This window comes from Panthera onca, chromosome C2 (genome assembly GCF_046562875.1).
Source record: "Panthera onca isolate mPanOnc1 chromosome C2, mPanOnc1 haplotype 2, whole genome shotgun sequence".
NCBI classification, from domain to species: Eukaryota; Metazoa; Chordata; class Mammalia; order Carnivora; family Felidae; genus Panthera; species Panthera onca.
The window spans coordinates 6,244,709-6,254,595 of record NC_138347.1 but is presented as its reverse complement, the minus strand read 5'-3'; the positions used below and the strand labels follow the sequence as shown (position 1 = coordinate 6,254,595).

The 9,887-nt window shown below is 47.6% G+C and overlaps 1 protein-coding gene across 1 annotated transcript in view; it reads left to right on the top strand.

Annotated features, from left to right (window-relative positions):
* Nucleotides 1–4,161: 4,161 nt before the first annotated feature.
* SH3BGR (SH3 domain binding glutamate rich protein) overlaps nt 4,162–9,887 on the top strand; it is a 57,284-nt gene continuing 51,558 nt past the window's right edge. Inside the window, exon 1 of the mRNA XM_060640485.3 lies at nt 4,162–4,353. Coding sequence (XP_060496468.3) covers nt 4,309–4,353 — 45 coding nt within the window. The 5' untranslated portion in view covers nt 4,162–4,308. The remainder of the gene's footprint in view (nt 4,354–9,887) is intronic.

Here is a 9,887-nt window from a genome sequence, read left to right as displayed (position 1 = left end):
TACACTGACACTGTTTACATCTAGTGTTTTAGGGGTGGGTGGGGGGCAAGGCTTCCCCTTCAGGTCACCATCCCTTCCTTCTTGTGCTGTTAGAGTGCCCACTCTTAATGTTGGTGGACTGTGTTTCTACAACCTTAGGTGGCGAGTTATTCCTATAAGGTGGGTGGTGGCAGTTTTTGTTGGCACTAAGTCGGGCAGCAAGCACCTCCAGGAGGACCCGCATCAGACAAGTGTCACCCTAGACTTGACATTCATGGAAAGATGCCTGCTTTATGGCTGCTGGTGCTGCCTTGACAGTAAAAAAAGCGGCAGTTTATTATTACATGACCCTCCCAATGCCGGTACTCAGGACTGGAGGAACCTGAAAGATGGAGGTTCCTCAGAACTTCCTTTCCCATCTGAAGGGTCTCTCCTTTTCTTTGCTAGCTGGTCTCAGTCTATAGCCTTTGTTTCTGCCTTTACATCTGTGTCCACCTGTGTTATGGAAGGGGAGAGACCCCCGGGCAGTGCAAAGCTGAAGAAATGCCTTTTAGTAATTCCGATACATATCGACATATGCCCTTACTTCTCTGTATTAGTTTACTGAGTCTGCTGTAACAAATCACCAAAGACCCGGTGGCTTAAAACAACCACAGTTGTACAGGCGGGAAGTCTGAAATCAAAGTGCCGGCAGAGCCATGCTCTCTCTGAAAGCTCTTGGGGAGAATCCTTTCCTTGCCTCTTTTGGCTCCTGGTGTTCCTTGGCTTGTGACAGTACTACTCCGATCTCTACCCTTGCTTTTACAAGGTGTTTTTTTTTTTTTTTTTCTCTCGGCGTGTCCCTCCTCTTTTTGTAGGGACATCAGTTACTGGGTTTAGGGCTCACCCTAAATCCGGGATGATTTCATCTCAAGCTCCTCAACCAACTTCATCTGCTAAGATCCTGTTTCTAAATAAGGTCACGTTCTGAAGTTTAGGGTGAATGTGAATTTTGGGGGGGACACTATTCAACTCACTTCTGAGCAGTTACTCTGGTAGTCACCGCTGTCATTCTACATCAAATATGCCTTTACAGGGGCACCTGGGTGGCTCAGTCGGCTAAGCATTCGACTTCAGCTCAGGTCATGATCTCACAGTTCATGAGTTCAAGCTCCGCGTTGAGCTCTGTACTGACAGCTCAGAGCCTGGAGCCTGCTTCAGATTCTGTGTCTCCCTCTCTTTCTGCCCTTTTCCAGCTCACACTCTTTCTCTCTCTGTCAAAAATATATAAACATTAAAAAAAATTAGATGAAATCAGTCTTTCATTACGTATGTGTACATTGTACACTTTACGTATCTTACAATTTTATCTGTCAATTATACCTCAATGAAGCTGAAGAACATTCTTTTAAAAAATGAGGTCACATCTATAATTGCTGTCATTTCACTTAGTATCAAGGACTTGGGATGTGAAATGATTAGCCTTCTACCTCTTCACTGGAGCATACAGCTTATTGCTGAAGTGGATTTTCTAAGTCAGATTTGTTGAGCTTTATTTTTTTTTTATTAAAATTTTTTTTAATGTTTTTATTTATTTTTTAGAGAGAGAGAGACAGAGAGTACAAGTGGCACTTGAGTAGGGAGGAGCAGAGAGAGAGGGAGAGAGAATCCCAAGCAGGATATGTGCTGTCAGCACAGAGCCAGACTCGGGGCTTGATCCCATGACCTGTGAGATCATGACCTGACCTGAAATCAACAGCTGGACACTTAACCAACTGAGCCACCCAGGCACCCCTTGGTGAGCTTTATCACTTGGGGGGGTTGTGTGCCTGGGTGGCTCAGTTGGGTGATTTCAGCACAGGGCATATCTCACAGTTCATGAGTTGGAGGCTTGCATCTGGCTCTGCTCTGACAGTGGGGCTCAAACCTACGAACCGTGAGATTGTGACCTTAGCTGAAGTTGGACGCTTAACTGACGGAGCCACCCAGGCACCCCTATCAATTCATTATTAAAAGGATAATTCATAGTGCAAGGAGAGGGCACTAGGAGTTTGAGGGTAGTGTATCAGGAGTTTCTCTGATGTGGTGCAGAGACAGATGGGCTGGGTTTGCGTCTTGGACGTACCATTTCCTGTTCTATCATCCCCAGTTCTCAGTCTTGATCCTTTAAGAAAATTTTTTACTGTTTATTTATTTTTGAGACAGAGAGAGAGCAAGCCAGCGAGCTGGGGAGGGGCAGAGAGAGAGGGAGACACAGAATTGGAAGCAGGCTCCAGGCTCTGAGCTGTCAGCACAGAGCCCGACGTGGGGCTCGAACCCATGAACCACAAGATCATGACCTGAGCTGAAGTCGGATGCTGACTGAACCACCCAGGCGCCCCTCGGTCTTCATCCTTGAGGAGGGAAAGTAGTGGAATCCAGTGCTAGTGTTGTGCAGATTAAGGAAGTGGTCTTTGCGATAATGCTTAGCACAGATGTGGCATGAGGCAAACACCTAAAAACTGTTAGCTCTTATTTCAGGTAGAGTATTTATTTCTCCCTAGGGCGCATGGATGGAGGGGGAATGTCATTGTCAGAGGCAGTGTTGCCCTATATGATCAGCAGATGTATATTCTGTACGGCACCTGAGAGTCCAGCTGTAGTTTATGTTAGTAATTTACAGAAACATTGAGAAATATGTATAGCTTATTAATCTCTTGTATTTAGAAAAAAAGTAGCATGCTCATGCGGTAGATGTTGAGACTAAAGTGTTGAAAGAATACTTTGATGACAAAAATTGTAAATCCTTTGTAATTTTGAAAATACAGAAAAGAAGAGGAGCAAAAATGATTTATAATCTTAGGTGGCCTTTAAAATAAAATTTACAGGGGCGCCTGGTGGCTCAGGCCGTTGAGCTTCCAACTGTTTGTCTCAAGTCATGATCTCATGGTTTGTGAGTTTGAGCCCAGCATCAGGCTCTGTGCTGATAGTGCAGAATCTGCTTGGAATTCTCTCTCTCCCTCTCTCTCTCTGTCCCCCCCCCCCTCACAACTCTCTCTCAAAATAAATAAACTTAAAAATTGAAAAATAAAATTTACAATGCTAATGACTGAAATTTGGGGAACCAGTAAGCATCTTTACCAAGGGCCTAATTTGGGAAGTAAACTTTGAGAAGTGAAGCTCTGAGTTAAAAGGTAGTGGTTTAAATCATTCATTCTGATGTAAATGAGTTTGATCTCCATTACAGGGATGGGGCGACCTTTTTCATCAAAGGCACCTATCCAAGGGGGTGGGACTAGACCTCCAGGCCCCTGGGACTCTGGAAAAGGGGGCGGGTAGAGAAGGCCCACAGATCCCTCCCTGCTCCAGTATGCCAGTAACACTTCCTCCAGGGGTAGCAGGGATTTAAGAGAAAAAAAAAAGAATGAGAAAGGAAAGAGAGACTCCGTTATCTAAAAGGAGTACATAAAACTGATGCTTTTTGTCTATGTCCTTGATCTTGATTTTGAAACGCATGATAAACATTGGGCAGTAGCATTTGGGCTTTTTACTCGATTTTTAAGTCCTCTAACTTTTAACACCATTCAAATGGTCTGCATAAATCAGATGGACAGAGACTGCGACATTTATTTTCTCCCAACGCCTCTGCAATAGTTAAGACAATATGCTTGTTGAACTCATCCGTGCTGACAGCCCGCCTCCGTCGCCCTGCCTCGTCTGGGATATCAGTGAAACCTTACCCGTCTGCGGCCTGTCAGCCTCGGTTCTTTAGGAGGAACAGGTGGTAAAGGGAGAAAACTGTCAACGGGCCACGCATAAAGGAATCTATTGTAGGAGAGTTGGCCGAAGTGTTTTAATCGGCCGGGAAACTCGAAAGTCGGGAAGCCTGTGTTTATTTCAAGGCCCCTCGCTGTTCGTTTGCCAAAAGCCTCGCGAACACGGCGTCCGCGGGGACTGAGCTGGCGTCTTCTGGGCTTTTCCAGCGCCCCGCGCCGCCACCCGCGCCCACCTCCCTCCGCCCTCCCGCCGGCCGGCCTCTGTCTGCGAGCCGCCGTCTGATTGGTGCGCGGCGCAGCCTTGCCTTTTAGGGGCTGTTGTCGGGCGTTCAAAGTCAGTGGCTGCTTTTATCGACCAATCACGTATTTGCCTGGCAGAGGCCCACCGCTCCCGGGCCAATGGCGGGGAAGCCCACGCCGCCGGCGCCGCGCGGGGCAGGCGCGGAGCTTAAGTTGCGGCGGGAGGCGCAGGGGCTCAGACCGCGCTGGGCGGCCGCCAGCTCGCACCTGGCACCTGCTGCCTGCTCGGCCCGGCTAGCGCCGCGTCCCCTCCCGGGGGTGTGTGTTGGGGGGAGCCCTCTTTCCGACTGTCAAAATGGTTATCAAAGTGTTTGTTGCCACATCTTCTGGGTCCATAGCGGTAGGTGTCTGATGGAACTCGTGGGGCTTTCTTCCTTATCGTATTTTCAGAGGAGCTCAGACTGGGGAGTAGAAGCAGCGGGTCCGGCCCAGCGTTGGCCTTAAGATTCTTTTTGGAGGAGTGTGTGAGTAAGCCGTGGCCCTGCAGTAAGCCTGCGTGCCTTTGCTTTCTGCGTTCGTTTTAACCGTGTTGGAGGAATGTGTAAAATGAGTGATCCAGGCGAGCTGGGTGTGAAAGGGGATTCCAGGAAGGGGGCGTGTTTGATGCTAGAATTTTTAACATGTGATTTGTGTCGTGTTGTGTCGCATAGATTATAGAATCAGAGGCTATTTATTTATTTATTTATTGGTGGAGTATTTCTGCCAATCATTCTGTAAGACCTAAGACTAAAGTTGCAGACAAATGATATTTGGTGGGTGTGCTGAACCCCATTTGGAGGGTGTGCTGAACTCCATTCCTAAAATGACTCCTGGGTGTCATTACAGTTGACCCTTGAACAATGCAGGGGTTAGGGGCACCGACACCCGCGCAGTGGAAAATCCCTGTATAACTTTTGACTCCCCAAAACTTGACTAATGGCCTCCTGTGGACCACAAGGCTTACTGACAACATAAACAGTCGGTTAACACATGGTTTTGTATGTTATGTGTAATATATACTGTATCCTTACAATAAGTAAGCTAAAGAAAGGAAAAAGTTATTAAGAAAATCATAAGGAAGAGAAAATATATTTATAGGGCTTTCTGTATTTATAAGAAAAAGAATCCACCTATAGGTGGACTGGTGCGGTTTAAACTTGTGTTGTTCAAGGGTCATCTGTACCTGAGCGTGCGATGTGACCAAACCGAAAGTGTAAAGTTAGCATGTGTAATAGTATTATTTGAGGAAAATGATGTCACAGTGACAAGAGCAAATATCTCTAAGGCGACAGTTTTAAATGCTCTAGGAATTCAAACAGACCAAAAATAGGTACGAAGAGCTGACCCCCCTAACACTGTCTGATTTCCCTGGGACCAGGCTTAGAGTCACCCCTCCAGTTCCAGCCTTCATTCTGTGCAGGAGAGACCTGCCTGAAGTTGCAGGGGTAACACGGGGAGCCATTTGTCCTTGGCAGTGATCCACGCTTTGCTTTTAGGCTTGAACCTGAGGTGTCTATCAGTCTGAGAGTGAAAGTTCCATGAGCATTTGAGCATTTAGGGGGCTACGGGGAGGAAGCTGAGGGTTGGACACCAGCAAGGGGGCAGTTTCCTTTTATATCTAGTTCCTGGGCCATCTTGCTGCTTGGATTTCACTCAGCCAGGATGATACCCTAGGCCAGCCACTGGCCGGGAACAGCCCCAGTGCTGGCTCTTGAACGCCCCCACCCACAGCCCTGAAAGTTCGCGCAGTTTCTAGAGGGCAAGAAGAAAACAAGAGCGATGAGCCTGTGTGTCCCTCTGGGCACAGCGCATCAGCGACTGCTTAGTATCTCTGCAAAACATCTTTTAACAGAAACAGAGGAGGGAACATTCCAGTTGTGAAACTGCAAAGTCTTTTGTGGCCGTTGACGACCTCAGAAACTTTGAGTTGGTCCACAAAGAGCACAGTTTTGGATTACTAGACAAAACGTGATTTTTAATGAAGGAAACAGCTTTAGTGGGCTCTCAATATGCTGTTGACGCTCATTGCGGGCAACTTTTACCCCTGCCCTGCCAATCTTCTCTTGTTCCGTGCCCTGTGCATCCTTCCAGAGACAGCGAACAAACTCGTGGACGTCTTAGGATTATTTGATGTCTTACAGTCTTGAAGTTTGGGCACATGACTGAGTTAGCCTCCGAGGATCTGGAGGGGCACCGTTCATTCCAGGGTCTCGGAAAAGCCACGTTAATGCTGGTTCCCTAAGCAAATGTTTCGTTGCCGCTTGGAAGTGTTTGACCTTGGGGAAGTTATCTCACCTTGCTAAGCCTCAATTTCCTTATCTGTAAAATGAGGATAAGAATAGTACTCATCTCATTGGCGTCCTCTTGAGGATTTAGGAAAGAAGGCATGGAGTGCCCTGTATGGTGTCAAATGCTCAGTCAGTGCTTAATACATATTACAATTATTAGTTAACTTTATAATTATTACATATGGCTACTTAATATAATTATAACTATTATATCATATATATTATATACTATAATCGTTGGCTAATGTTAGTCAATATTAATCAATATTGTAGTTGCTGTAATTATTAGTTAATATTAGTACATGTGAGTCTGTGATGATGATGTTTCAGAAGAATTGTCCCAAGACACTTAAGTGGAAAGACTTTTGTCTGATCCTGAAGGATGAGAACGGATTATTCCCATGGTATCAGTGCTACTGATTTTTCCTGGGTGGGGGGGGGATTTTATCCAGAAGCTTCTCAGCAGGGGAACCCCAGAGCGACTGCCAGCACCGATGCTGTGTACGTGGTGGTGGTCGTTCTGCGAAACCTTTACTACTTATTTCTTCACTCTCTTTACTTTTAAAAATGGGTTCTTGCCTGCAACTTTGTTGATGAGGGCATGTGATTTCTGTTGGATGAACACAATTAATGAAAAAGGAAAAAACAGAGGCACTTGGGTGGCTCAGTCAGTTAAGCGTCTGACTTCAGCTCAGGGCATGATCTTGAGGTTCGTGAGTTTGAGCCCCACGTCCGGCTCTGTGCTGACAGCCCAGAGCCTGGAGCCTGCTTCGGATTCTTTGTCTTCCCTTTCTGTCTCTCAAAAATAAATAAACATTAAAAATTTTTTTTTTTAGAAAAAGTAACGGGGTGCCTGGATGGCTCAGTCAGTTAAGCGTCAGACTTCGACTCAGGTCATGATCTCACGGTTTGTGAGTTCAGGCCCCACGTCGGGCTCTGTGCTGACAGCTCAGAGCCTGGAGCCTGCTTGGGATTCTGTGTCTCCCTCTCTGTCTGCCCCTTCCCTGTTCAGTCTCTGTCTATGTGTCTCTCAAAAATAAATTTTAAAAATGTTAGGGGCGCCTGGGTGGCTCAGTTGGTTGGGCGACCGACTTCGGCTCAGGTCACGATCTCGTGGTCCGTGAGTTCGAGCCCCGCATCGGGCTCTGTGCTGACAGCTCAGAGCCTGGAGCCTGCTTCACATTCTGTGTCTCCCTCTCTCTCTGACCTTCCCCCATTCATGCTCTGTCTCTAAAATGAATAAACGTTAAAAAAATTAAAAAAAAAAATAATGTTAAAAAAATTAAAAAAAAAGAAAAAGTAAAAAACAAATTGCAATCTCTTTATGAGGGCTTATGCATATGCAGCTGTGTGTCACATCTCTGAACAGTTGATCACAAAGCACTGTCACATTTTTCTGCTTTACAGAGGAATGTGGGTGAAGAGACCCTGGTAGCAGGAGCAGATCTGTGTCTTCCTGAAGGCCAGTGCCACAGTGGGCTGAGGGGACAAGGGGAGAGAAGACGGTTCTCACTGTTTGCAAGCTGCACAGCCCCTGGAAACTTGATCTTTAAACAAATTATTTTTCGTTAATTTTTTTTAATGTATATTTATATTTGAGAGAGAGAGAGACAGGGCATGAGCAGGTGAGGGGCAGAGAGATGGACACAGAATCTGAAGCAGGCTCCAAGCTGGGAGCTGACAGCACAGAGCCTGACATAGGGCTCGAACTCATGGACCATGATATCATGACCTGAGTCAAAGTTGGACGCTCAACCGACTGAGCCACCCAGGTGGCCCGTTTTTAATTTTTAAAAATGTTCTTATTTATTTTTGAGAGAGAGAGAGAGAGAGCACATGCAGGGGAGGGGCAGAGAGAGAGACGGAGACACAGAATCTGAAGCAGGCTCCAGGGTGAGCTGTCAGCACAGAGCCTGAAGTGGGGCTCGAACTCGTGAATTGTGAGATCATGATCTGAGCCAAAGTCGGATGCTTAACTGACTGAGCCACCCAGGTGGCCCTGGAACCTTGATCTTTAAGGACAGACCGTAATGGTGGCTCCTGGCTTTCTCGAGCCTTTCTCCAGTCTTGATTGAGTGTAAATATGATGGGGAAAAATCTTGGCTCTTGGATGAGATGGATCTGGGTGTAAATCTTGGAAAACTCCTTAATTCACCGGTAATTCAGCTTTGTAATTTTAAAATGGTGATTGGGGGGGGGGCGGTGCCTGGGTGGCTTAGTCAGTTAAGCATCTTACTCTTGGTTTCGGCTCAGGTTATGATCTCACAGTTTGTGAGTTTGAGCCCCACATCTGGCTCTGTGCTGACAGTGTAGAGCCTGCTTGGGATTCTCTCTCTCTTTCTCTCTCTCTCTCTCTGCCCCTCCCCTGCTTGCTCTCTCTGTCTCTCAATAAATAAATAAACTTTAAAAAAAATTTAAAAAAAAGGTGATCAGAGTACTTAGCCTGGCCTGGTCATCGGGATGAGTCAGTGAGGTAACAACGTGCCGGGTGCCTGACCATGCAGGCTCTCACCTTGTGCAAAATGCTCGTCCACACACCGTGTTCCCTGGTTCTCACCAGAGCCTGGGGTGGGGCTGGGGTGGTGCTTAAACATTTTGCAGCCTTAGAGTGGATCCCCTCAGGAGGCTGACAGCAGCCTTCTGAGCCAGGAGGGAAATGCAGGTCGCCTCCCCCAAATGCAGTGTGCTTTTCACTAAGTGCAATGGCCTCAGTTGGAAAAGCTCCTAACTGTACAAGACAATAAAAGGGAGGTGCCAGGCAAGTGGCTCAGTGATCCCTCTGACACGTTACAGTAACCAACAGTGGCCGGTGACTTCAGGAAAACAACACTTTCTTTCTCTCTCTCTCTCTCTCTCTCTCCCTCTCTCTCTCTCTCTTTTTTTTAAGAGTTTTAAAAAAAGTTTATTTTTGAGACAGAGAGAGAGACAGAGTGTGAGCAGGGGAGGAGCAGAGAGAGAGGGAGACACAGAATCCAAGGCAGGTTCCAGACTCTGAGCTGTCAGCACAGAGCCTGATGCGGGGCTTGAACTCACAAACTGTGAGATCATGACCTGAGCCGAAGTCGGATGCTTAACCCACTGAGCCCCCCAGGTGCCCCGAAAACAACACTTTCTTATGAGTGAATGTAACAGGATGGGAAAGCAGAGATCTCTGAGCCTCGGCTGACGTCCCAAAGGCTCCAAATGACCCAGACCCCAGGGACCCCCAGGTCCTTCAGAGGGGCTACCTAGAAAGAGGCTGCAGCCTGCGGGGCTGGCGCTGGCCAGGGTGCCATGGAGGGAAGAGAAGGGGCAGGAGGTGGGGAGGGGAGGGTGTCTGTGGTGGGAACCACTGGGTGCCGTGCCCGCACCTTCCCCCGGGGACCATAAAGGGAGGTGCCCCCTGGGAGCTGATGGCGCTCGGGGGGCAGCTCGGGAGGCCGTGTAAAGAAGAGTGAGCACTTTTTGCCTGTGAGGGTCCGGTGGGGCTCCTTGAATAGATATCCACCAGGAGGGAGGACTGTGGGGGAGAGGGCCCCCACTCAGGGTGCAGATTTTTTTTCCTCTCTGTTTTGGGGGGCAAGGGGCTGGGAGATAGCACCTAAGACAGTATCATGCACCCATCAGT